At 49.6% G+C, this 27,673-nt stretch overlaps 2 protein-coding genes and 1 long non-coding RNA gene across 3 annotated transcripts in view; 1 reads left to right on the top strand and 2 right to left on the bottom strand.

The window, feature by feature from the left end:
- Positions 1–1,354: 1,354 nt before the first annotated feature.
- On the bottom strand, positions 1,355–5,561 carry LOC115405182 (glutamine synthetase). Its single transcript, XM_030114674.1, has 7 exons — positions 5,431–5,561; positions 4,522–4,710; positions 4,286–4,447; positions 3,200–3,346; positions 2,997–3,124; positions 2,470–2,669; positions 1,355–2,384 (listed from the first exon to the last, which is right to left on the bottom strand). Exons 2-7 carry the CDS (start codon positions 4,685–4,687, stop codon positions 2,072–2,074), a joined length of 1,116 nt encoding a protein of 371 aa, XP_029970534.1. The 5' UTR covers positions 4,688–4,710; positions 5,431–5,561; the 3' UTR covers positions 1,355–2,071.
- A 3,171-nt stretch (positions 5,562–8,732) lies between these two features.
- cacna1eb (calcium channel, voltage-dependent, R type, alpha 1E subunit b) overlaps positions 8,733–27,673 on the bottom strand; it is a 49,511-nt gene continuing 30,570 nt past the window's right edge. The window contains 30 exon segments of the mRNA XM_030114195.1: positions 8,733–9,326; positions 9,441–9,592; positions 9,696–9,828; positions 13,823–13,912; positions 14,987–15,086; positions 15,168–15,274; positions 15,381–15,481; positions 15,565–15,672; positions 15,771–15,876; positions 15,965–16,061; positions 16,315–16,442; positions 16,536–16,710; positions 16,995–17,086; positions 18,191–18,256; positions 18,658–18,777; positions 18,941–19,021; positions 19,128–19,238; positions 19,361–19,488; positions 19,491–19,524; positions 19,611–19,812; positions 19,910–20,047; positions 20,322–20,482; positions 20,581–20,677; positions 21,680–21,691; positions 23,130–23,236; positions 23,780–23,839; positions 24,266–24,395; positions 25,079–25,211; positions 25,346–26,278; positions 26,281–26,369. Of these exon segments, the coding sequence (XP_029970055.1) occupies positions 8,805–9,326; positions 9,441–9,592; positions 9,696–9,828; positions 13,823–13,912; positions 14,987–15,086; positions 15,168–15,274; positions 15,381–15,481; positions 15,565–15,672; positions 15,771–15,876; positions 15,965–16,061; positions 16,315–16,442; positions 16,536–16,710; positions 16,995–17,086; positions 18,191–18,256; positions 18,658–18,777; positions 18,941–19,021; positions 19,128–19,238; positions 19,361–19,488; positions 19,491–19,524; positions 19,611–19,812; positions 19,910–20,047; positions 20,322–20,482; positions 20,581–20,677; positions 21,680–21,691; positions 23,130–23,236; positions 23,780–23,839; positions 24,266–24,395; positions 25,079–25,211; positions 25,346–26,278; positions 26,281–26,369 (4,513 nt within the window). The 3' untranslated portion in view covers positions 8,733–8,804.
- On the top strand, positions 9,859–10,394 carry LOC115404860 (uncharacterized). Its single transcript, XR_003933381.1, has 3 exons — positions 9,859–9,974; positions 10,195–10,205; positions 10,372–10,394. It is a non-coding gene; the product is annotated as an uncharacterized LOC115404860 (long non-coding RNA).

Here is a 27,673-nt window from a genome sequence, read left to right as displayed (position 1 = left end):
AAGGCTGTATGAGTTTCCTCCTGGGCTGTTTTGGTTTCATCAACGCAGGTCTCCACCAGATCAATACAGGCTGTATTGCTCACAACATCTTCTTTTATTTCTTTAACCGTGTCCTTCAATGCTGTGAGTGTGGTTGTCACGTCTGTCAGTGTCTGGTTGACCACACTAAATCTTGTTCCAAATGCTGACTTACGTTCGCACAGCACTCGTTCAGTATTAGCCATATTAGCATTAGCCGTGTTAGCATCCGCGCTGCTGGGAGAGCTCAGTTGGGCTGGATTAGTGCTCGTTTTCCATCCTCTTGTGAAAAGTTCACACTGTTTTTCTCTTGGTGGTTTTGGTATGACCTCGCCTTTTTTTTTTCATGTGAGATGATAGGCTATACGGGTTTTTTGTAAGAGGGTAACGGTACTTGTATTCATCTCGTACACACAATCACAAGACGAATACACGAGTGACTAAAAAAAAGGCGAGTCTTGATTCCAATCTTAGGTGGCGGTAATGAGCCGAAAAGCTGCCAGCGACCGCCATTACCACAGAAGAAGAACAACAAGCAGGTTCAAACATGAACAGACGAAGAAGAAAGTACAAGAAAACCTGGCAGTCTCGTATAAATCTGTCACATGGGAAAGCTTGGGAAAGATGTTCTGGTACATTTGTGAGCTTTTGTTACTTTTTCCCCACTGTACCGAAAAACGTACCGAACCGTGACCCTCACTCCGAGGTATGTACCGTACCGTGGCTTTTACTCCTAGTTCTCCTAGCTTTTTTGTAATGAATGCTTTAACCTGGCATAGGAGCTAAGCAGCCATCTTGGGCCACATCAACTTTTGGTCCCATTGATACCAGTTATTCTTTTATAAACTAGACTCACGCACTGACTCCTTTTGAAAGTTATTTCTTTGATTGGTTCCTGCTGCCGGTAAGACGGGTTGAAGTATGACAATTTCTGTTGCTTGGTTTTCCAAACAAGGAAACACCGCAACGTTAGTATAAAGGATCTGCTTTGCCCTTTCTTCTGTCTTGGATCCGTCATGTCACTATTGCGAGCCAACTCTGAACTTTGTTGCGAAGGTTGTATTTAATTAAGGTCTTTTCCTTGATCCGCTGGAGCTGGTTTGACCTGCACCTTATTACAAACTGCTCTGAGCTGTTGTGAAAGACAAACTGACTCAGGATGTGTGAATCATCCAGATGGAAAAACTTAAGAGCAGCGTCATGTTCCTTATTAACAGTATGAGTTTCTCATGATTGCAGCTCTGTGTGGTTTCTGTTCTGTGGAAAAGCCCGAGACTCTGACACTAATTGTTTAAAATTCCTGAGGAAAAGAAAGAAAAGGTCTTAAAGTCAAGAGTTGTGATAAAAATAAAAGTTTTAAATGTATCAATAAAAAACACCAAGTCTGGTAAACATGATGTTTTACAAATCAGGTGATTTACAATATATCTCAGTTAACAAAAGGATAAAACTCCTTGAGGAAATCTACAAATGGCATTATGGACAAATCCACAACATGTGAAGAAGTTACAAGTGGGTACAGACAGAGCGCGGCCCAACAGGTCACGACCCCGAGTGACACCAAACATCGCCATTTCCAAATATACACGTCAGAAAATACAGTTAGTAACATTGAAGACTGGACAGCTGAGAAAAGGCAGGTCGACATATTTTAACAGTACATGAACTAGATTAAGATTAGGTACGCGTCGCTCTCCAGCCTCGGCAGCTCTAATCTGCAGTGTCCGTGTGCTTTTAGTTCAGTTTAGTCACCAACGAGGACAGGGGGAATGATATGACAGGGGCTAGAAAACAGTGTTACAAAAGCCCGTCCCTTCTAAAGACGAGGGGAAGGACGTACCCTGCACATGACCAGCTCACACCGGGGGGATGGGGGATGGAGGGGAGGGGGCGCCACCCTGTCACGATACTAAGTTGACCAGTCAACTTGAAGCCATTAAAAATGCAGATTAAAATCAGCGGGAAAGCAGAAAATAAAAGAAAAGAAAGAAAAACACAGTTCTAGTTTGAGACGACGGCGTTGGGAGGGCGGCGGGAGTCAGTCCATGAGTGTTCAGTATTCCGTGGGTTCGTCGCCCTCCTCGCTCAGCAAACAGGTGCGTATCAGCGCCTCGGTCACGGCGTACGGGTCGCAGTTGGCCGACGGGCGGCGGTCTTCGAAGTAGCCTTTCTTGTCTTGGCCCACGCTGCGGGGAATGCGGATGCTGGCGCCGCGGTTTGCCACGCCGGCCGAGAACTCGTTGATGTTTGAGGTTTCGTGGTGGCCGGTGAGGCGGCGGGCGTTATCCAGGCCCCCTTTAGGGTCGTAGGCACGAATGTGATAGCGGTGCCTCTTGGCCAGCTTCTCGATGCTATCCTCAATGGCTCTGAAAGCAGGACAGGAAAACATTAACCCAAAACATCAAAACCACCAAACTGAAACACCGGACCGCAGGAAGCCGCGGCACTCACTTCAAACCGCCGTCTTCCCTCATCTCCTTGGTGCTGAAGTTGGTGTGGCAGCCGGCGCCGTTCCAGTTCCCGGGGATCGGCTTGGGGTCGAAGGACGCCACCACGCCGAAATCCTCACAGACGCGGTGCAGGATGAAACGCGCCGCCCACAGATGGTCGCCCATCTCGATCCCCTCGCACGGGCCAACCTGGAACTCCCACTGCACAAAGAACGGCAAGTCATCAGCATACAGCAAGAACAGGAGCCTTGTAGAGACTTCACTGTCAAAATATTGACGCCAACCGCAGAAAGTTACTGAGCTCCAGAGGAAGAGGAGACTGAATGACTAAAACCAAAAGACTAAGTTACACAACTCAACCATGAGTTTCTGACAGAACCCTTCTAGACTGTTCCTGAGAAAGATTAAAAAACAAAAAAAAAAAAAATCAGTCCCTTCTTTCTCTCTGACCCAAACACCCAGCAGAGGCTCCGGTGTAGAAACCCTGACTAACGCGACAGAAACAAGCATCTGGTCTTTTCTATTTACCTGAGCTGGCATCACTTCAGCGTTGGTGCCGCAGATCTTGACTCCGGCGTACAGACAGGCTCTGTAATGAGCCTCCACGATGTCCCGGCCGTAGGCCTTGTCCGCCCCAACACCACAGTAATACGGACCTGGAAACACAGAGAGAGTTCAGCCTCTGGCTCCTTGAGAAGGAAGGGCAGTCAGCTTTCAGAGTGGTCGCTCACCCTGCGGCCCGGGGAATCCGTTGGATGGCCAGCCGAACGGGTGTCCATCCGTGCCCAGGATGGTGTACTCCTGCTCCATGCCAAACCAGGGGTGCTGGTCCTTCACCATGTCCATCACCTTGTTGCAGTTGATCCTTAGGTTGGTTTCTGCAGAGAGACGTTGGCGTTAGAGCTCCGGATCCTCACTGGAAAGGCTGAGGACCAGCTCTGATCAGAGAAAGCTTTAGGCCCTTCAGCGACAGCCTTAGTTCATGCTCAGTTATCATGTAATGAATCTAATCAGACTAGTAGCAGTTCTTCTGATTTGACAGAATGCTTATATAAAAACTACAATAGGTGAGAGCTTCTGTTCTTCTGAACATCATAACTTTACTTTTCCGATTTGTTATTTCTTCTGCATTCAGCAACAACACACTCCCTTCACAGGCCTTCTAGAGCGATGCGCAGCCCAGTCTGCACCCAACAGCCAATCAGGACATCTCGCATGTTAGAGAACAAAAGAACTTCCCTGAAACTTACAGTGACGTTAAAGTTTAGAGGAAGACACGGTAACTATTAGTTGAGGTAACATTGAAGTGCTATATTTAGTTAAGTGCTTTAGTTTCACTGGCACTGTAGCATTAACAGGTGTGGCTGAATAAAAAAATTAGGTCAGAGCTCAATGTTCTGAACCTCACTTATAAACTGAATGAACTCCGTCACTGAAGTAACAAAATACCCACCAATGACATTTTAGTTTATTATAGAGAAGTCAGTATTTGTAACTTTAAATGTGGTTATAAAGTGATACCTCCAGTAGATCCTGAGGTAATGGTTTTAAAACAAAATCCTGTAGGATTTGATTTCTGCTACCGACTTCAGTGTCATTATTTCTGCTGGAGTACCACTACAAGTCCTGATGTAGAACCAGTGTGGGTCCTTCACAATAAACAGAGCTGAACACTTTAAAGAATACGAACAGAAGAGGAAGGACCCATAAACCTACTATAGCTGGCACTTTTAAAGTCTCAAGCAAGTCAAAAGCAGGAACGTTTACTACATGGAGGCTCTATAAAAAGGCTGTGTGTGTGTGTGTGTGTGTCGTACCGGCAGGTTTGCGGTTGTACTTGAGGACTTCACACAGCACCAGTTTGTTGGGGTCTTTGCGGAAGGGGTCTCTGAATATGGCCGAGGGGATCAGGTACATGTCGCTGTTGGAGCCTTCGGACTGGTAGGTGCTGGATCCGTCGAAGTTCCACTCCGGGAGGTCTGCGGGAGGAAGAGCAGCGCTCAAACACACCGCACGCCGCCAGACGCCGTGGAGACCAGGGTTCGACTCTTACCTTCGACGCTCTTGGGCTCGGAGTCCAGGGTCCGGGTCTTGCAGCGGAGTCCCTCCCCGGTCCCGTCGATCCAGATGTACATGGCCTGGACTTTGTCCCCCTGAGGAAGCTGCATGTACTGCTGCTTCACGGCCTTGCTGAGGGCGGCGCTGGACGACACGGCCATCTTTCCTTACTGCTATAACACACCTGAGGGGGCAGAGGGGGGCAGGTAAGAGGCTGGAGCACATGTTGCATAACGGAGTGGGGGAGTGGGGGGTGGGGGGCGCAGAAAACACAAAAGCAGCAGCATTGTTTTTGTCCTCCAGAGGAGAGGGGGGAGGGTGTAAAGACCGAGGAGAACACAAGGAACGCTCTGCTGGCGCTTTCTGGGGTTTTTCCGCTACTCTGTGCAGAAAAACACCAGAGAGAGACAGAGGAAAAAAAAAAACAGGCGTCACGAGACGAGGAACACAAAGAGACGCGCAAAACGCACGGACCAGCCTCTTCCTGCGCTCTGCGCGTGAAGCCCGTCCGCAATAAAACCCAGCAAACAGCGCAAACACGAGAGCCTGAACGCACAAAGAAGCGCGCAACAAGCCTCAGACCAGCGCATCTGCTGCCGCCTGCGTGGCTTTCCCCGCACCCGCCCGTCCCGCACACTGAGGCAATGTTGCGTAATGTGGCTCCTTTGTTATTGTCATGGAGACGGCGTCCGCAAGAACACCGAAAAAACGCAATTAAATTGTAAAAAAAGAAAAGAAAAAAAAAACCAAAACACAGAAAAAGTCGCACTTTCTAATGAGGGAATGGAAAAGTCTAAGTACACACGCAAACAACACACACACACACACACACACACACACACACACACACACACACACACACACACACACACACACACACACACAGAGTGTGTGCAGCGTGTACCTGTAGAGATGAGGAGAAGCGGGAGCTGAACGGACGGCTTGCGGCTCCGGTGTGCGGCGGGACGAAGCTTCTTCTCGGTCTGTCTCATCCTCCGGTACCGACGCTCCGGCTCCGGCCGCATTTATAAGAGCAGGAACTGGGACGGATCGTCTCTGATTGGTCCGCCGGGCGCGCGAGCCGCAGCCGCAACGCCCCCCTTGGAGGAAGGGACCGAGCCGCGTGGGCGCGCATCAGCTGTGTGCGTGTGAGTATTTGTGTGTGTGTGTGCGTCAGCTGAGGTTCATCCGAGACAATAAATTTGAAAAGAAAATGTTTGAGACAAAATGTACTAACACACACACACACACACAACACGGGCTCGTGGTCGCTTCCACGCGCCCCCCTGTGGTGGACTCAGGTACTGCGCTGCACTGCATTCAGCGCTCATTCCGCTCTTCAAACTCCTTCATTCTGACATTTTCCCTTAATTCACTTCGTCCGGACTTTAGTTCAGACTTTATTCACAGCGGAATAAAGACAGGAGCGGCTGCTGAGTGGAGGAGTTTGGTCGTTTTATGTCTTGTCTGTTTTATACCTAACAAACAAAACATGAGCAGAAAACTAAGACTTCATGACGTTCCAGGTGAAAAGCGGCCGCTTATTCAAACACAAAAACTGAAATATGTGCAGATTTACAAAACCAAAACAACCGTGTTACTTTGTTCGTTTTTGTCCCGAATCAGCAGCGTTTGTAAAACTGGTGTAAGATGAATGCTTCACATTAACTCAGCAGGAATCACTGAGGTCAAAGTATCCGGACACATTCATAAACAGGCTGTTATGTTTCCACCAGAGTCAGCGCCACATCTAAAACTTCACATTATGTTCCTAGTGTTGATTAGTTTCAACCATTTGCAGCTTTTTTCATGTTTTCGTAAAATTAAAAGTCATCTGTGAGACATAAGTATTCAGAATATTAAGCTTAAGAATGTTCTGCTCAGAATTAATAAGTTTTATTTCACGGCGAACTGACTTTCCTTCACTTTAAAGTCTCATTTAAAGAACTTAAAATGAGGCGTCCATCAATGCTGCGTCATGACGTCACCGCGTTACATCTGCACGTTCCTCTGTCTGACCCCGCCCCCTGGCGGACGCTGAGCTTCATTACAGCCTGTTTCTGGCCTGACTGTGGTTCCTCCGGATGCTTCAGTACTGAAAAGGAATTTAAAATTGTAACGCGAATCTTGCTCTTCTCTTCTTCATTGCTCTCCTGAAAGCTTCAAGTACATTTTAAATACTCTCAATACATTATCAGTATTCTGCGTCGTATCAAGAACATTTTACTCATACCTGATAAAAATTCCACCATGTAATTTAATTTCTACATTAGAATTATATTAGATGAGAGAACTTATATATTTTTAGGAGTTTTTTTGCATCTGATTTACTAATTCTTTGGTAGAAATGTCACAATGTAAGATAAAAAAGAGAGATCCCATAACAGGGCACCTTGAGGACACCTTTATTATTATATACAGCTATTGTACACATAAAAACCCACAAAGTATTTGCATTCCAGGAACTTATGATACAAATCTCCATGTTTTTGGTTAAGTGAGTTTCACAGAATCGGCCTTCTTCAGGCAAATCAAACAAATACACAAACCTTAAAATGAACATTTCCAGGGACTCCTTCCCCTCTGCGCCTTATTTCTTCCTCTCTAAATGTTACAAACAGCATAAATCCTCTGTACATTATTAGTAAGTAATAGAGCAATGTTGATCTGTGAAGCAGGATGTCACGAGGCGCCTGCAGCGCGTCGTACAATATTCACATTTAAGAAAAGAGTGAAAACAGATGAAGGATTTGTTGTCAGGTAGTAACTCAAACACCTGAAAATTAACTTCAAAATGGATTAGTGGGAATAAAATTCTCATTTAAAGGGCTTAAACTGGTTAAAAACAAAACTAAAAGCATGTTTTCGAAAGATAATTAAAGAGAATCCATCCTTTTTTTTTTTTTTAAAGGTTTTGGTGGAGGCATGATTGAACAATAGTGCACGTGAATTAACAAGAAAGCATCTTTTCTATGTTGTTCTATAAGTGTATGCATATCTCACAACTTATTAAGTTCAATACCAAAAAAAAAAGAAAACGGACGAGGAAAATCAGGCGCTTTTCCTCCGGCACATCCATTCACACTGTAAAAAAATCCAGCATTAGTGAGAGTTTAACTTGTCAGTGTCCACGTTGGTAAAGAATCACCTCCTCGGGATGGCTTGTGGTCTAATAAACATGTGTGTGTGCGTGTGTGTGTGTGTGTGTATCACAACGTATTTACAAGAACAGGTAATTGGTGTGAAAATGCAGTTCCATATTCACACACTGCACTGATAAACATCTCAACATCGTCAACACAAACGACAGAATCTCCTCCTTCGTTTCAGTCGTGTTCGATTCCTCGGGCTGCCGGAGAACAAGAGTCCCAGAGGAACTCATGAGAACTGAACCAGCGCGTGATTTGGAGATGACTGATTGTTTGGGGATGAAGAAAATGAAAAAAAAATCAGGGTTTTAGGTGGTTCAGGCCTGAAGTCCGTCTGGTTCTCAGGGGAGGAATCAGCTGATTGCTCAGTGGAGAACGTCTGTTGCCAGAACCTCGTTGTTGATGGAAGGAAACAACCTGCAGAACCACAGTCGCAGATGGTCGTCAGCTGTTGGGGAGAACCATCAGAGGATCCCAACGCCTCCAAACCAGACTGGTAGTGAAGGATTTTACTTCGGAGACAATGTGCCGATCCAGAGAACCGGTGGTAACCATGGTCTTCAGGAGAGTAGAACGTTATTAACCTGCAGTGATCACTCAGAACCTCGGAGACCAGGGGTCATTAGACGGTTTCTGCCTCCAGAAGCGGATTCAGTGGGTGTCGGTACCAGTGGAAGGTGGTTGCTGCCTGAAGCGGTCTGTGATGTGGACGGTTTGTGAACCTTCTGCTGTCTTGTCGACTCCACCAGCAGAACCCGATGAACTGTAAACGGTTTGTTTTCACTGTGAGCGACAGAAATTCTTCTTTGGACCTCGCTTGTCTCCAGAACTGATTATTTCGGACAAACAGAATCGCTGCAGGAAGGAAGAAAAGCTGACTTTTGGATTGCAGTCGGAGCCGGGACGAGGTTCTGCGTTCCTCTGGGTCTCACTCTCCGTCGTCAGGCAGAACTCAGCTGTGGACTTTACTGTCAGTGTTCTGTGTGAAATAGCAACTACCGTTTCAGGAAGAATTGTTCTGCTCCGGTTTGACCGTCAGAGGACTGAGGAGCTCTGGACACTGAAGCAGAACGGGTCCCGTTACCCTTCGTCCCATGACTCCCGGCCGGGATTCGAACCGGCACCGTCCCTAGCACCGGTCGTCCTCCTCTGTGTCGCTCAGGGGGTCGCAGCCCGGCACCGAGGCGGTCTGCGCCAGACGCTTCCGGAAGTGTCCGTTGGGGACGTGCCAGCCCGACCGCAACCGCGGGCGCGCCGAGCTGATGGTGTTGGCGCGTCCCAGGCTGCACGCCACCGCCGCCTCGAAGGTCAGCGTCTCCATGGGGCCGGACGGGTCCGGGCTGTGCTCGTCGTCCTGCGAGGCCAGGAAGGGCTCGGAGGGGTAACGCCGAGGCGGCGGCGACGCCTGCAGGTCGGTCTCGCTGCCCCCCGCCGCCATCTCCCGCTCCTCCCACGTGGACGCCCCCCGCCTGGACGTCTCCGGGCTCCCCTGCTCGTCCTCGTCCTCGCCCGCCGCCGCCTGCGTGCGGCACACTAGCGGCGAGTAGGAGATGTGAGGACGGGAGCGTGTCGGGGTCTGCGATAGAGGGCGCCGCCCGCTGGGAGTGCTGGACTCAGAGGTGGACGGCACCGGGCTGTCCGAGCTGTTTCCCTGGAGACAGACGGAGGCGACCAATCAGCAGAGACGACCACGTCCTCACAGCGCCACGCCACGCCACAGCCTGCAGCTCAGAGCTCCGTGTGTGTGTGTGTGTGAGTACCACACCTGTTTGTCCTGAGCTCTCTCTCTCTCCCCGCTGGACGATCGAGACGCCTGCTGGCTTCTCTCCTCCGAGTTACAGCGAGACGTGTCGGGCGACAGCAGGTGGCAGGTCTCCTTGGACCGGCCTCGCTCACTGTGACGCTCAGACCGGGCCACTGCGAGAGCGAGACACGATAAGGCACCATGACAACGGCACCAACAACGTGTACACATTACCCAGCCACACACACACACACACACACACACACACACTCTGACCTGCAGCCTTGTAGCTCTTGTGTCGAGGTCGGTACACTCTTTCAGGACTCTTCTCCTCCTGCCACAGGCCGTTCACACGCTGGTCTCCAGCGGTGGAGGCCGAGCGCTTCATGGAACCGCCTGCAGCCTCCCCCTGCTACAACACACACACACACATACAGACACACACACACACACACACACACACACACACACAAAAGGCAGGTAGAAGAGCGCAGCAGAACATCTCACATGCTCGATCCAGAGAAACTCAAAGTGCTTTTCATGCTTCAGAGTGCAGTGCATCCTCAGGAGGAAGAGAGGCGGAGGCCAGTCCGTCCTTTAACCTGCTGCCATGAGAGGGACACACCAAGCCATCAGCATTCAGGGCTCACACACCGAGCCGACACACACCGAGCCCCCTCTGGACTCCCCACAAGAGCCAAAGCCAGAAAACAAAGTCCGCCGGACTCAAACCTCTCAGCAGCTCATGCAGGTGAGGAACCGGGCGCTCCCACAGGAGAGCATGCAGTTATACCCGGGTCCTCAAGGTCCAGCCTCGGAGCACAGAGGACCAGCTGGGCGTGAGGAGGAGGAGGAGGAGGAGGAGTTGGAGGAAGGGAGGAAGGAGGAAGAGGAGGAGCAGAAGGAAGAAAAGGAGCAGAATGAGGAGGAAGAGGGGGAGAGTGAGGAAAAGGAGGAGGAAGAGGAGGAGGAGGAGGAGGAGGAGGAAAAGGAGGAGAGAGTAGGAAGAAGAGGAGGAGCAGTCTCACTGACCACGCTTCATAATTATTGTGGCAAAACTGCTCAGTTTCATTTCCTCATGAGATGAATCCAGTCCAAGTCAAGGTGGAATTACATCTCAAGATAACTTCTGTTTGTAAATTTGTAGAAGGTGTTTTGTGTGAAATTCATTCTTTCTATTCTTGTCGGAGTTACTGTAAAGCCCGTGAATATCAACACTGATTGTTGTCACTTATTTATATTCTGTCTGATTTGATATTTAACTTTCTTTGCTATTTATTCTGTGTGGAACGATGCTACAAAGAACTTCCCTCTGGGATTGATGAAGTGTTTCTATTCTCCATCCATCCATCCATCCATCCATCCACCCATCCATATATATGACTGGATCGTGGGGGCAGGACTCTAAGTAGGGATGCCCAGACTTCTCTGTCCCCAGACACTTCCTCCAGCTTTTCCTGGAGGATCCCGAGGCGTTTCCAGAACAGTCAAGAGACATAGTCCCTCCGGACTGTTACGAGTCTTCCCCGGGGTCTCCTCCTGGTGGCACATGCCTGGAACACCTCCCCAGGGAGGCGTCCAGGAGGCATCCTAAACAGATGCCCGAGCCACCTCAGCTGGCTCCTCGATGTGGAGAAGTAACGGCTCTACTCCATACAAAATCCAACAACCCCCAAACACTTTGTTGGACACATTATAATCCGCACATTCACTACGCTGTGGAACACCAACAAATAATATTGTAGCATTACGACACTGAAGCAAATACTGGGAACTACTTTTTATTTTGAAATCACTACGCCCAGACGCCATGTTTAGTAAGTAGTTCCGTCTTAGAAATCTTTGCATAAACAACTCAATCTCGTAATTTTGCATTAATATTTCACAGCGTAGTGAATGTGTGGATTAAAACGTGTCCACCAAAGTGTTTTGGGGTTGTTGGATTGTGTATTTGATGAGTTTGATGAGGAGGAACAAAAATACCATCCACTTCCATTGTGTCCGTCCCGAAAACCTTCCCCGACTCACCTCTGGATAAACAACAGCTCGTCCTCACAAAAAAAGTAAGTATGCTGTTCGAAATGACTAAGGAATTGCGCTAAATGGGCCAATTTGCCAAAATGTTGAAGTATCGCTTTAAGGCAACAGGACAACATCAACTGCAAAAAGCAGAGACGAGGTCCTGTGGTCCTCAAACCAGAGCCCCTCCAGCCCCTGGCTACTCTTAGAAATTCTGTTCCAAAAAATTCTGAACAGAACCGGTGACAAAGGGCAGTTCTGCCAGAGTCCAACATGCACCGGCAACAGGTCCGACTTACTGCCGGCAATGTGGACCACACTCCTACTTTGGTCATACATAAGGGGAACGAGACTCTGTACTCCTGAAGCACCCCCCCCCCCCCCCCCCCCCCCCCCCCCCCCCCCCCCCCCCCCCCCCCCCCCCCCAACAAGGCACCAAAAGGAACACAGTCAAGTGCCCTGCCACTGAGGACCTCCACCTCGGTGGCTTCGGCTTGGGTGATTGGCAAGTCCACCTCTGGGACCTCAGCCTCTGCTTCTTCCAGAGGTGGACTCGGTGACAAGATTGAGGAGGTCCTCGAAGTATTCCTTCCACCGCCCAATAATATCCCCAGTTGAGGTCAGCAGCTCCCCACCTCCACTGTAAACAGTGTTGGTGGAGACCTGCTTTCCCTCCTGAAATTTCTTTCTGCTTTCCCTTTGCCAGAATTTCTTCAAGGCTGACCGGTAGTCCTCCTTCATGGCCTCCCCGAACTCCTCCCAGACCCTAGTTTTTGACTCCACAACCACTTGGACTGCAGTTCGCTTGGCCTGCCGATACCTGTCAGCTGCTTCTGGAGTCCCATGAGCCAGCAAGACTCGATAGGACTCCTTCAGCTTGATGGCAGCCCTCACTTCCAGAGTCCACCACCGGGTTCGGGGGTTTCCGCCACGACAGGCACCAGAAACCTTAAGACCACAGCTCCGAGCAGCAGCTTCAACAATGGAGGTGGAGACCATGGTCCACTCGGACTTCACGTACCCAGCCTCCCACGGTATCTGGGAAAAGCTCTCCTGGAGATGGGAGTTGAAAACCCTGCTGACAGAGCTCTACTCCTTGCTTCATCCGAGTGTCCAAGACACAAGGTCAGAGGTCGGAGGTCAGATGAAACAACAACAAAGTTGATCATTGCCCTTCCACCTAGGGTGTCCTGGTGTCAAGAGCACTTGTGGACCCCCCTGTGCTCGAACAATGTGTTGGTTAAGGACAAGCTGTGACTAACACAGAGGTCCAGTAACAGAACACCACTCGGGGTCAGATCAGGGAGGCTGTGTGACCCAATCACCCCCCTCCAGGTCTCACTGTCACTGCCCAAATGGGTCTTGAAGTCCCCCAGTAGAACAATGGAGTCCCCAGCCGGAGCTCTGTCCAGCACTCCTCCCAGGGACTCCAAGAACGCTGGGTACTCTGCACTGCTGCTCGGCCTGTAGGCCGAAACAGCAGTGAGGCACCTATCTCTGACCCGAAGGACCGGGGACATGACTCTCTGGTTCACTATGTTGAACTCCAACACATGGCGGCTGAGCTGTGGGGCTAAAAGCAAACCCACACCAGCCCGCCGCTTCTCACCCCAGTCCCCAGTCCAGCCCCTCTTAAAGTATTCATGTCTGAAGAGCCAGTCTCTGTGTCCAGGGATCAGGTCGCCGGACACCCCGACGTCAGCTGCCACCCAATCCACACTGCACCTGGCCACCTGGCTGGGCCCCGTGGGCAAAGGCCCGGCCACCAGGAGCTCACATGCGAGCCCCACCCCCAGGCCTGGCTCCAGGGTGGGGCCCCAGCTGCGTCATACCGTGTGACCGTCCTTGATTTATTTTTCATTAAGGGCCTGAACTGGCTTTAGTCTGGCTCGTCCCCCAGGACCTGTTTGCCATTGGAGACCCTAACCAGGAACAAAAGACCCCCAACAACATGGTCATTCTATTCTATGCTATGGTATTCTATTCTAAAAAAACTCAATTTATATCATATTTAAAATGCTACCATAATTCCTTTTGAAATAAGAAATACAGTTATAACTTACTTTCAGGGATGCAGGGTGTTACATGAGCATTCAGAGTTTTATATCCTTGTATCTATTTTGTTGCTTTTTGAGTAATTACAAAAAGCTGCTGTGAATCACCTTCTTGTTTTAAATGCTGTTTACATGTCAGTCCATAATGTATATTTTTAGAAAACCAAACAATTTCTGCAGAAAGTGACTGGTCAGTGGTCAGTGAAGAGATCTGCTCATCCTCATCCTCGCGATGCATTCAGGGTCGTGGGAACTGGGAGTTTGTAGGGGGGGTGTGGCCCAGCTGGAGCTCTCTGCTCCTGGACAGGTATGGGAGAAGGTGTGGTGTACCTGTGGCTCCACAGCCAGACGAGGCATGGAGGAGGCCCGCACACACAGGCCCCTCCACACCGACAGCATCCCCCCACCGCACGCGCCCACCTACAGGGAGACAACAACACTTTGAGGCTCCGCCTCCGCCAACCCAGGCGGCGCCCAGAGAGCGGCGCAGTCACCCAATCAGAGGCCGGGACAGAGCCAGAGCGAACTCCAGGGACAACAGGACGAAGATCGGAAACAGTGCACATCCAAAGATGGACGTCAAACAATCACACACACATATTCAGATTGAAATACAGCTGCTAACACACACCTGCTCGCCTTCATCTGACTGGACTCTGACACTAAAACACACTGTTATGAACACGTGAAGCATTTTGGAGGCTGAAATGTTCCACTGAGCTTCTTGTTGGCCAAAATGCATTTCATTATATTTTCAGTCAAACTCAGGGATTAAAGTGTTTACTGGTTTAAGTGCGGCAAATGTTAAGCATATTCACTAACAATGATTCTTTGGGAGGAGAAAGACGTAAAATGCTGGATTACACAGGAAAAGCTTACTTTGATACTTAGCTGCTTTACTTTGAAAATACTAATAGTTGCTAATGGATTTAAGGTTAATTTTATCAGATCAATAGCTAAACAGCAAAATGATCAGCTTTTTACTATATTGATGATCTTCACCCACCATACTAAACATTTCCTCACAGTTCTTGTTACTCTTTCTGCTTGATGTGAGGCTTGGCGCCCCCTTGTGGTCTACAGGTGAAACACCCATCCGCACTCACTCATAATAACCTATCATCTCTGAACAGGTGAAAAGAGTGAAGCATTAAAACCAGAGCCTGCACACACAGCAGCGCCCCCTGCAGGGACTCCACAGCAGTACACCAAAAGACTCACACTGATTCCCAACCTGAGGGTCCGGACCCAGACGCAGGCCACGACACAGAGCACTCTGAAGCTGACATGTAAATACAGTACAGCGGAGCGGCTGTTTGGAAACAGACAAACATGGCGGCCACATGGAGGATTCTGTTACAGCGAAGCCGCTCTGAGCGCGGCGCGCTTCAGTGTCACACCCAGAGGGGATCAATGGGCTGATCGGCTCTGCGGGAAGGAGGAAGAATCACAACACGCCACAAATCAACCGATCCAGAGACGATCTGGTCTCACCAGGTTCTGCTGCTGGCTGCCGTCCATGTCGGAGCTCATGGGCTGCAGGAACAGCTCCTGGGGAGAGATGGGACTCAGAGCCACAAAGCCTCCTCTGGTCCTGCAGACAGACACACACAGAGTGAAGACACACACACACACACACACACGCACACAAGGGGTGTGTGGGCGGCGCACTCACAGGGCGGAGCCGGCGCTGTGCGCCATCATGGGCAGCGGCTGCGTGTTGGACAGGATGTCCTCTGGGAGCGTGGAGGCGTCCAGACGTTTAAACATCAGGCTGCTCTTCTGAAAGAGGAAACAGCAGACACACGGGTCGGGGGGGGGTCTACAGGGGGGCTGAGTGAGGGGGGGGCACTGCTCCCGTCCATCATGGACAGCTGTGTGATCCCACCTGAGCCTCCAGCTGCTGTCGGAGCTTCTTGGCCTTGTTCTGCTTGAAGTAGTCCATGATCATCATGGAGGCGTAGATCTTCCCCACCGTCATGTCGGTGTCTGTGGGAACAGCAACACCCCGTTAGCCGCCGCCCGTCTCCAGGACCCAGGTCTTCGCCGGAACGCGGACCCACTTCGCCCACCTTTGTTGATGGGGACCAGGAGGTCCAGGGTCTTCTGGGGCAGGTAGGGCCAGATGATGCTGATCTCCTTCTGCAGCTCCGAGTCCAGAGCGACTCGGTCCTCGCCGCCTGGAACAGGATCAACAAGCGTCAGCCGGGCCAGCCACACCCAACCGCTCCGTCGGCTCCCTGAACGGTTCTGACAGAAGTGAGCCACAGCCACAGACCTCGAGCTATTTTGATGTCCAGCGCCGTGCGGATGAGCGACATGAGGGTGGAGGTGAAGTGGACGGTCATGTCCTCGTCCACAGGCATGTTCATCAGCACCAACCGCTGTGGGCAAACACCACCACATGGGGATGATTTAGATTTCAGCTGCAGAACGGATCACTCCGCCCACGATGGCTCGTGTTTCCGGTACCTTGTAGGCGATCTTAGCCGGACATTTCTTGCCGAGGCCCAGAGGTGGGGACATGTGGGTCAACATCTCGTACATGGCTGTGTAGTGAATACGACCGCTGTGGAGGAGGAGAGAGAGAGAGAGGAAACAGCTTCATGACCATGAGGTATGCAGTGTTTGGCTCCCTCTGCTGGATAAAGACACACTGTGCATCACCTTCATCCTGAAACAAGTCATTTTACACTGACAGTAACAGGCAGAACATGCAAACTCCACACAGAGTGACTGAGGGTGGATTCAGCCCCGGGTATCCACGCTCTGTGTTGCCCACTGCTCCACATGATCTGATCATGGAGGAGGCGGAGCCTCACCAGGCCAGGCGGTCGTACTCCCCCCAGATCCTGACGAACTCGTCCAGGTGGTGAGGACCCAGGATGGACGAGTCCCGAGTCAGGTACTCAAAGTTATCCATGATGACGGCCACGAAGAGGTTCAGCATCTGAGGAGGGACACGGATGCATCAGGAGAAGGAGGAGGAGGGGGAGGAGGAGGAAGAGGAGGAGGAGGACGTGGTCTCTGTTTCAGGTCTAACCAGGAAGGAGCTGAAGAAGATGAAGGACACAAAGTAGACGTAGGCGAAGTCGGTCCCGCAGCCTCCCTCGTGGTCCGGAGACTGGGTGAAGGGGGCGAGAGACGTGTCGGGCTCACACTCCTGACCCGACAGGCAGGACAGCATGATCTCCTGCCACGACTCCCCGGTGGCGCTCCTGGAGGTTCAGAGATGTTAGCATGCGGCTAAAACATATGACCGCTGGGCCAAAACTGGCCTGCAAGAAGCAACAGCATACTGATTGTTTTTTTTTCCGAGAATTGTCATCACCTATGCTACACACCAAAACAAAAAATACCTTTAGAGTTTAGATTTGAAGGCTATTATGGTCCTATGTTACTGGTCTGGCACTGGGCTGGATGTGGAATGAAACCGACACACCTGGGCTGAATGACGCTACAACGTCGCTGAACAGGTGTGTCAGTGTTTGGGGTGTCGCACCTGAACAGCAGCATGAGAGCGCTGAAGAAGGTCTTGAAGTTGTTGTGCTGGTTGATGTGAAACTCGTAGTTCAGCTTGATATTTCCAAACACCTGCAGACATCAGACGGCTTCAGTCTGATACAGGAAGGAGCGGACACACTACAATACAACTACAGTCCAACTACAGTACAACTACAATACATCTCCAGTCCTACTACAGTACAACTACAATACAACTACAGTATAGCTACAGTACAACTACAATACAACTTTAGTCTAACTACAATACAACTACAATCAATGACAATACAACTACAATCCAACTTCAATACAACTACAGTGCAGCTACAGTACAACTACAGTCCAACTATAGTCCAACTGCAGTACAACTACAGTACAGCTACAATACAACTACAATACATCTCCAGTCCTACTACAGTACAACTACAATACAACTAAAGTACAGCTACAATACAACTACAGTCCTACTACAGTCCAACTACAATACAACTACAGTCCAACTACAATACAACTACAGTCCTACTACAGTACAACTACAGTCCTACTACAATACAACTACAGTCCAACTACAATACAACTACAGTCCTACTACAATACAACTACAGTCCAACTACAATACAACTACAGTCCAACTACAATACAACTACAGTCCTACTACAGTACAACTACAGTCCTACTACAATACAACTACAGTCCAACTACAATACAACTACAGTCCTACTACAGTGCAACTACAGTCCTACTACAGTACAACTACAATACAACTTTAGTCTAACTACAATACAACTACAATCAATGACAATACAACTACAATCCAACTTCAATACAACTACAGTGCAGCTACAATACAACTTTAGTCCAATTTCAGTCCAATGACAATCCAACTTCAGTACAACTACAACCCTACTTCAATGCAACTACAGTCTAAAGTCCAATTACAGTCCAACTACAATAAAACTACAGTCAGACTAGACAAGGTTGAGACAGACCGAAGTATTTCATTATGAAGAGTCCAGGCTGGGTGTGAATGACAGACTTACCTCAGACTCACTGTTAAGCAAAACTTTTTTTTAGGTATTAAATTCAAATGACAATAAAAAGTAGAACCTTATCAGTGTGTGTGTGTGTGTGTGTGTGTGTGTGTGTGTGTGTGTGTGTGTGTGTGTGTGTGTGTGTGTGTGTGTGTGTGTGTACCTGCATGCCGATGATGGCGTATATGAAGAAGAGCATGAGGATGAGGAGGCAGACATAAGGAAGAGCCTGAGGGAGGAGAAATAAATCTTCAGCACACGGTTTGATCACAGCTGTTAAACAAAGTGTGGCCTGCGGCCTCCCAGTGGGCCACCACAGAGCTTCAGGAGGTCTCGAGGGTTTTGTCTCTCGGCATGACCGAGTCCCTTTTTAATCTTTGATAACTAAAACGATCGGATAAAGGGCAAAGTGTACGAAAAAAATATTAATTATTTGATTGTTTCGCTTTCTCCCGTTTCCATGGAGACGAAGCATTTTGAAAAAAGGTCCACTTTGGAGCTGTTTTCAACAAGCTGTGTTTCCAGTGGCTCCGAGCACGATTGCCAAGTAACCGGGGCCCAAAAGGTTCCGCTTCATCCGAACCCGGAAGAGAACTGGTCTGAGGGCGGGGTCTTCGCGCATGCTCGAACCTTGAAGGACTGGACGAAGGTCCACAGCAGGATGCGGATGGTGTAGCCCTGCCGCAGCAGCTTGATGAGCCTGGCCGTCCGGAACAGCTTCAGGAAGCTCATGTTGATGGTGTTGACGGACTGTAAAACACAGATGGAGGAATTCATCACAACAGCGCTGACGCTGCGTATCGTAGCGCGGCGGGGAAGCTCCTCTCGGCTCACGCTGAGGTCGCCACACTGAGAAAAAAAAAAAAAAAAAAAAAAAAAAAAATACCCGAGCTGCGCGTTGGCAGCAGCTCACCTGTAAATCCACGACGATCTCCGTGATGCTGCCAAGGACTGTGATGAAATCAAAGATGTTCCAAGTGTCTCTGAAGTAGTTCTACAGGCGGGAGAAAAAAAAAACAAAAAAAAACAACAACAACGTGTGGCTCGTCTGACTGACGGCTTCTAGAGGCGGAAGGGAGCCGATCGGCCGCGGCACGCACCACAAACCCGAAGGCCATGATCTTCAGGATGCACTCCATGGAGAAGAGCACGGTGAAGGCCGTGTTCAGGTGCTTCAGCACCGTGTCGTACGCCGTGGGAGCCGAGTGGTACTGGACACCCGCAAGCAAGCCAAACGAGACGAGGACAACAGAGGAAGACAGCGGAGATGTCAGGAACCCTGCGTGGAATCTCCAACATGCGGTCAGTTTAGATTTATCCACAAAAACCCCACCTTCATCATGAGGACGACCGTGTTGAGGGCGATCATGACGAGGACCGTGTACTCGAAGGACGGCGACGCCACGAAGTGCCACAGCCGGTACTGGACGGTCTGCCGGTTCTGGGGCATGTAGCGGGTCATGGCTTGGCGCTGATGGCGAAGTCGATGCAGGCGCGCTGAAGCGGAGAAAGGAGAGAAGACAGACCGTAAGCTGGAGAAGCCTGTGGGAGGCGTGCGGCGTGAAGCCGTGAGCGCCGCGCACCTCGTTCTTCTCCAGGCTGCACTCCTGGATCATCTTGTCGCCCTGCTCCTGGAAGGTGATGATGATCAGAGCCACGAAGATGTTCACGAAGAAGAAGGGGAAGACCACGAAGTACACCACGTAGAAAACCGACATCTCCATGCGGTTCCCGCGACTCGGCCCCACGTTCTCCTCCGTGACGTCGGTGGAATGCTGCAGGACTCTGAAAAAGCCAGGAGAGAAACTTCCCATCAATCACCCGGAGACGACCCAGAGAGCTCAGTGTGTGTGTGTGTGTGTGTGTGTGTGAGCAGACGGACTCGGGCCAGCCCTCCCCGGTGGACACGGTGAACAGCGTGAGCAGAGCCCAGCAGACGTTGTCGTAGTGGAACTCGTGCCTCCTCCACTCCCTCTTCTTCACCTCGTTCTTGTTCCTGCTGTAGTCAATGTAGAAGCCCCTGTGGGGAATAAGACGGCGCCTCAGTCACTGATGACACACACTCTTAATGAACGGAAGGTTCCTCCGCTGCCGCCGGTCCCAGGACGGCCCGCCGGCTCTCTCACCCAGGCTGGAAGGACTATTTCTCTCATTTTTACACCTCAAACCACCGTCTGCAGAATCAGAACTTTAAGAACGCCTCAACACGACGCTGGTCAGCACGTGGGCGGATCTCCAGCAGGTTATTTTTACAGCGGGCCTGGCAGCGGCTTTACCTGAGCTGAAGGACTTACTGACACTCCTTCTCCGTGTTCTTGGAGCTGTCGGTGCAGTAGAAGAACCTCCCTTTGAAGAGCTGCACGGCGATGACGGCGAAGATGAACATGAAGAGCTGGTAGACGATGAGGATGTTGAAGACGTTCTTCAGAGACGTGACCACGCAGTCGAAGACGGCCTGCAGAGGAGGAGGAGGAGGAGGAGGAGGAAGAGGAGGAAGTCTGTCTGAGATCTGTGAGGAAGCGCCGCCGAGGCTCCGTGGGCGTCGAGCCGTACCTTCAGTTTGGGAAGCCTCTTGATGGTTTTGAGAGGTCGAAGGACGCGGAGAACTCGGAGGGATTTAATCGTCTTGATGTCGCGGCCTTTATTGTTTCTGTTCACGGCAAGAAAAGAGAAAGTGAGAAATCCAGATTCTTTGCTGCGACAGAGGCACAAAGACATGTGGAAACAAGACACGTTTAAAGGAAACGGAAAACTTAAAAAGAACAAAATTCAACAGGAGTGAATTTCACACACAGTGAAACACAGAGGATCACCTGAGGTGAGTTTGTTTGAAGGCTGGCGGACGTCACAGGTAAAATCCATCATTTTAGATTCTCACATCGTCAAAATTTATCTTCTGATGCTTGGAAATGCTCGAATGGGTGAAACAGGTGTTTGCTATTTAAATCAAATAATTAACAGAATAATTCCTTCATGAGCACTGAGTAGTTTTGTTTGTGAAGTTTCTTCTGAAAGATAACAGAATATAAAATCTATTTATAGTCTCATATCTGACCAAACACAGTTAACAGGCTGCATTTAGCTAAATGATGCTAAAGCTAATGCTAAAATAAACATCCATAACAACTGCAACATGTCAGTCAATCTGCCCTGAGCCAATCAGAGGAAGGCCTGAGGAATTATCAGCTGTGCTGTGCCCTGGTTGGTTGATTGGAAAAAAAGGGGGCGGAGCTTGAATAACATGTCAGCTTTTACACAATCAATTCTTACACATTTATCAAAAAAATATGAAAAATATGGTCATTACGTATACATATTGTATCAAATGAGTCCCGTTTCAGGTACTTTTTGAAAAACATACTATATTTATGATACATATTAGGACTTTTGTTCACCATTCTTAACATTACCGACCTGTTCACACTGTTTCCCATGCATTTCAACTTTTACTTAACAGTTGTTGCCAAATTATGTGATTTTTCCCCTGATACCTGCCAAACTGCAAATTCATGAATAAATAAACATACGACAAGAAAACCGAAAGAAATGATTAAACAGACAAGGAAAAATAATTCAGAGGCATTAAAATAAAAGGAGTGCAGTGTATGAGAAGTTGATGGGGGACGTTTACATTGAGTGTGAATGCTTTTACCCCATCACATTCCTGGAAGCCCCAACAGTGATAAAATCCACAGGAACAACAGAGAAAAAGGTCGAGGCATAAAGAGAGAGACACCGGTGAGCTCGGCTCAGAGGATCACAGAGAGATTCACAACAGAGAAATTCACATCACAACAAGATACAGCGAAAGCTCCACTGATCTGTCCTGGGAAAGACAAGAGACTAACGTCAGCCGGCACACTTCAGAGTCAAACTATCCACACTTCCAGGGATTTTTTTTTTTTCACACTATTACAAGTTTTTACTGTACAAAGACTTTTTACTAGTCATGAATATTCAATGACTTTTCGGTTTTGTGAAACTTGCATCAAAACATTTCTCTTTCAAAGCTCCGTGTCTGAACGCTGAACCACATTCAAGCTGTTTGAAACACGTTAAAGTACTCCGTTAGCAAGCTTCATACAAACGACGGTTCTTTGAAAAATTTGTTTTCCAATCAAGGTTTAAGGGGAAAAAACATCGTGATTTCATGTTACTTGTCAAGAAGTTGTTTGTCTTCCTTTATTTCCATCTGCTTTTAAAACCAAGAGGTTTAACTTGTACAGTGGTGTGAGAAAGTGTTTCCCCCACTTCTGATTTCCCAATTGAACCTCTGCAGCCATTTGTGAAGCGCTGGGACTCCAGAGAACCACCGTGAGAATCGCTATCCACAAAACATGGAACAGAAGTGAAGCTTCCCAGGAGCGGAGGTCGGCAGTGACTCATCCAAGGGGTCACAGAAAACCCACAACAAGATCCAGACATCTGCAGGCCTCAACTGGGCCAGTTCAGGTCAAAGGTCACGGCACTGCAAACCGCCGCTGTTCAAAAAAAAACACTGAAGACTGGAGCGGCCTCGTCGAAGTCCTGACCTGAATCCTGCGGAGACGGCGTGACCTTAAAGGAGCTTCGTGCTCCAAAAGCCTCCAGTGTGGCTGAATTACGACAATTCTGCCAACGTGAGTGGGTCAGAATTTCTCCACAGCGCTGGGAAAGACTCATTATTTGATTGCAGTTGTTGCCGCTAAAGGAGGAAAAACCTGTTATTAAGTTTAAGGAACAATCAGCTTTTCATCCAGGGCCATTCGGCTTTGGATTTATTTGTCCCTTAATAATAAAACCCTTCGTTTAAAAAGTGCTTTTTGTGTTTACCTGTGTTGTCTTTGTCTGGTATTCAAATTTGTTCGGCGGTCTGAAACATTTCGCTGTGACAAACCGTTTCTCACACCACTGTAAATGTCTTGTTTTGCCTTCGTGTGACATTGAGACGGAGGTTTCTAGCCGTTAAACGCCTCGTCCCGTCCGCCGTGGGCCTGTGTGTGTCGTATTTCTGAAGAGACTCTTTGAGGGAAGGTCGTTTGTGACAATGCCGCGCGCTCGGGGAGGATCTGCCGCGGGTGAATCAGCCGCTCGTCACCGGCTGTGCATCAGCGCTGACTCACGTTAGAGCGAACGCGATCAGAGCTCCCACCACCACGATGAAGTCCAGGATGTTCCACATGTCGCGGAAATAAGAGCCGTCGTGCAGGATGAGGCCCTGGTCGATCATCTGGAGGACACACACACACACACACACACACACACACACACACACACACAGCGTTAACACATTCACCCAACACAGCAGCCATTCTGCTGATCTGAAGCTTCGCTCCCGCAGCCCTCCACCGTTCAGGTGTGAGAAGAATCCTTTCTGAATCCGCCGGCCGACGCGCTGCGTCACATGCTCGTAATTTAACACCAGCCTAACACCTCGACAACAAACGCCCACAGAGGAAATCCACGAGAGGATCCTGTCATCTCATCTGAAATGAGAGCTGACACCAGCCCGGAGCACGGAGGAAGACCGTCTCCACGCTTAGCCTCGATTGAAAGGACAAAGGTTGCTGGTTTGAATCCCTGATGAGAGATTTAGGTTCCATTGACATGACGTTTCACATGAAAACGCATCGACCTTGTGACCTGAACATGACCTCTGATCTCACTGACGGCTCCTTGGATGTACATTGAAGATGAACAGTGAACGGACCACAGTTCTTCTATGCGTCCTACATGTTTTTTGAACGGAGGTTTTAATCCGGCGTTCACTCACCTTGATGATCATTTCAAACGTGAAAACTCCAGTGAAGACATAATCAAAGTACCGGAGGACCTGGATCAGTTGGAAACACCACAAGAGACACACGTTCAGTGCTTTTTCATCTCTGCATGAAGGCTTTCTACACCGGTAACTCGTTCACACACTGACAGGAGGCTCAGGAAACGGAAAGCTGGTTCACAGCGATCGCAGAGAAGCCTCCACCAGATCCGATGAGTCCAGCCTCTTAGCTCCACTAGAATCACTCAGGAGGATATTTTTAGGATTTACCCACACGCCTACATTCAGAAGCCTCATAACGGACACGTTTTCTTACAGATATAACAGAGTGTTACAGGTTGTGGGTTAGAGCAGGACTATCCGGCGCTGCTCCAGTGTTTCAGATGGTTCAGAGGCAGAGAATCCGACCCCCGCTACCTTTCCCATGACCCCCGTTTGGACCTCAAGGCTTGAAACAGAGACAGGCGTGTTCGGGGTCACCTTGTTCCTCTCGGAGTTGGTGCAGACGGGGTCCTCGGCGGCCAACGCGATGCTGCTCGCCACGATCACCAGCAGGATGGTCATCTCGAAGTAGCGCAGAGTGACCACGTAGTGGCAGATCCTCCGAATGCTGCGGAGCAAACAGCAGGAAGGTCGTTATCGACAAGGAAAAAAGATCAAAACGTGTGATCCCAATCGGGGGTGTTTCCCCTCCCGTCCACACTGTTAACCGCACTCCGCAGGCAGTGCTGTGAATAACTGACAAGGCTGCTAAGAATGCAGGGAAACGCAGCTTCAGAGCTGCTGTCTCTCTTTCTTTTCTTATTAATCAACAGTCGGTTTTAGTGGGAGCCTCAGGTTCTTTGTTATAGGTAGCTATTTGACTAAACTCCTGTTTACTGGAGGAGGATCTGCTGACAGCAACATTAAAAAGATGTCCCACTGTAAGTAGCATTAGCATTAGCCTGTTTCCTGATAGCTGTGAAAGAGCCGCCTGCATGTCAGGAGTATCGAGTGATGATTCTTCTTGTCATTAGTTTATAAATCTGTTTCCTTAAGACGCACCAACAACTAGTTTATAGAGCATCTTCCTCCTCATAACTGATTTAAATCTAGATGAATTTAATGAGTGAATCAATCATGATCGGAGTGACCCCCACAGTGCTGACAGCTCAGGTAATGCTAATGCTAACACTATGATAATATAGACTTGAAAAGTGAGATAATCCCACTGTTCTGTGAAGAAGTAAGTAAGTTATCACTGAATCGTCTTCAGTGAAATGTGTTGAACACTGACTGAATGTGTCTTCTTACGGATTGGAGGCCTTGAAGATGAACATGCTGTCCGGAGCTGGAGGTTTGGGAGGACGAGGAGGCTCCTCCTCCTCCGTGTCTTCATCTTCGTCCCTCTGGTCCGAATGGTAGGCCTCCAGGTCTTTGTTGTTCACTGAAAGCCAAACAGAGACGTGAGAGGAGAGAAAGCTGCAGACCGATGCGAGTTAGCGGTACAGACGGGCGCCTCCTCCCGGCACGGCGCCGACGCCGGCCGTAAACAGGACGTTCCGTGAAGCAGGGCCTCACCTGTCATGGGCGCGAGCTCCAGCAGCGGCTGGGCCGACATCTCGATGGTCACGCTGCCCTCCTGGTGGGCCTTGTTGCGTTTGAGGGAGATCGGACGCTTCTCGCGCTCACAGCCGCTGAACTCCAAGGCCTCCGGATCCACGGCGCCGCCTCCGCTCGGCGTGTCGGTGCTGGCGACGGGAAGCAAGATGAATGGCAGCTCCGCGAATCAGACCCGGCCTGAAGAACTAGTACCTTCTGGGAAAACTGACCTTCTCCGCTCTTCTCCGACGTTTGCGTACGGGTTGACGATACCGACTCCAGTGTCGTCGTTGCCCATCCCTCCCTCGCCGTCCTGCCTCTCCTCGTCCTCCCTCTCGTCTTTCTCCTCCTGCTCGTCCAGTATCTTCCTGTCCTGGCTGAGTGAGCGTTTGATGTGCAGCGCCTCGTGAGGTGACTGGACGCAGTCCAGACTCTTGGCCTCGGCTCGGGCGTCGCGGTGCCGGTGGCGTCGGTGTCGGGCCCCTTCCTCCGGACCCTGGCTGGACCTGAACTTTCGGGCCATCCTGTGCCGGCCGCCACCCCCGCCGGCTTTGCGGTGGTTGGCTCCCGACTTTTCCTCGCTCAGATTGACCAGAGGCTCGGCGCTCGGAGGATCGGGGATGGGGATGGAGATGGACATCGGGGGTTCGGGCAGGGGCATCCCCACCGACATGGGCGACTCGGGCAGGTGAGCCGGGCTGGCCTCGGGCGACAGGGCGGCTCGCTGGTGGGGGATGGTGGGAGTCTCGATGGTTTCCTCGGTGGGGCTACTGAACAGCTCCTCCCTGCTCGCCATCTGGCGGCGTTTCCGCAGCTGGTTGGCCCTCTGCTCCCACACCGACATGTTCACCTTCCTCCTCCTCTCGCGGCGGTTGGCGAAGGCGCTGGAGCCGTTGAGCGGCTGCTCATCGGGGCGCCCGTCCCGCCGTCCGCCTCTTCCGGGAACTGCGGTCGTCCTCGGTGGATCGCCCTTTTTCTGTACAGGTAAGGTCTTCTTCTGCCACTGAGGACCACAAAACAGCAAGCATGAGCAGCCGGCTGCAACACGCCCACGGTGAAGGAGCGGCTGATGAGGAAGGATTGACGGACCCCATTTACGGCATTAAAATGTGTTTCATGCCCACACAGCAGGTCTGAGTGAGATTTTACTGGTTGACCTCCAAACAAAATCCACTCACTTGAGACTCAAGAACAAAATTTTAGTTTTTGTTTTACAATTACAATCACTATTAAAAGGGCATTGAGCACGAAGTCCAAAGCACGAATGACCCTCACTAAGCCTCAAACACCACCTGGAAGGATACCTGCTGGCTAAAACTGCTGCTGTGCTGCTAAGCTAGCCGCTCTGCTAAACTTGCTTTTAAAATCTTCCTTAAAAATGCTCTACAGGTGTCTCAACCAATCGGATCACATCATTACAGTCATTTCATCCAGTTTCACAGCTGGACTTCCAATCAAATAATCTGAAACACAGTTTAATGCAGACAGAAATGGGATCAGACGTGAAGACTAGCGTCCATCGAGCATACCAGTCAGAAGAAAAGAAAAACTCTTCAGAAATCAAACTGGAGTTGCAAGAAGGGGCAAACCTTTTCTATGTTAGTTGATTAGTAACATAAAAGTAAATCCTATGAAAAATGTGCAAATCAACTACAAACACATTCAGAAAATCAAAGTATCTACAAGGTAAAACGACGGATCCAAAGGAAAAGAGAGGAAACAAACCCACCAGAAGGAAAAAAAGGAGGGAAGGTGCAGGAATAAAGTGCAAACATTGTGTAAATTAAAGGATGTGTGAGTGAGAGAGTCAGTGTGACAGAGATGCAGACAGTAGTACTTACTGCTGGTCAGACTCTGCTTGTCCATGTGATCAATGAATGATTATTCGAAAACAAGACATTAGTGTTTTACAACATACACAGAACATCAGCTGTGACACAGAACAAAATGTGACTCCTTCATCCGACGCGTCACTTCTCATGAACCTCACGTCTTACCAGAGCAACTTGTTCAGCTGGCTGGATCCAGGACCAGATGCTGGATGCAGATGCTAACCCTGCCGCTCTGTTAACCCTGCTCCTCTGCTGATCTGCTAAACCCTTTGCTAATAGGTGTTTTTGTCGCTATATATTATGTGTGCATATTTGCTGTGTGTTACTTCAAAGACCTCTATCTCTACGTCCACCTCAGGCCTCTGAATCTGTTTACAAACTGCTGCTAGCTTTTGCATAATTGTTTTTTCCCCCTATATTGACACTGACAGATTTACTCTTTAACGTTTTTTAGTCTGAACTATACCTCATTAGT

Source organism: Salarias fasciatus, chromosome 18 (assembly GCF_902148845.1).
Source record: "Salarias fasciatus chromosome 18, fSalaFa1.1, whole genome shotgun sequence".
NCBI classification, from domain to species: domain Eukaryota; kingdom Metazoa; phylum Chordata; class Actinopteri; order Blenniiformes; family Blenniidae; genus Salarias; species Salarias fasciatus.
The sequence above is the reverse complement of the archived record's forward strand: the minus strand, read 5'-3'. Positions and strand labels throughout refer to the sequence as shown.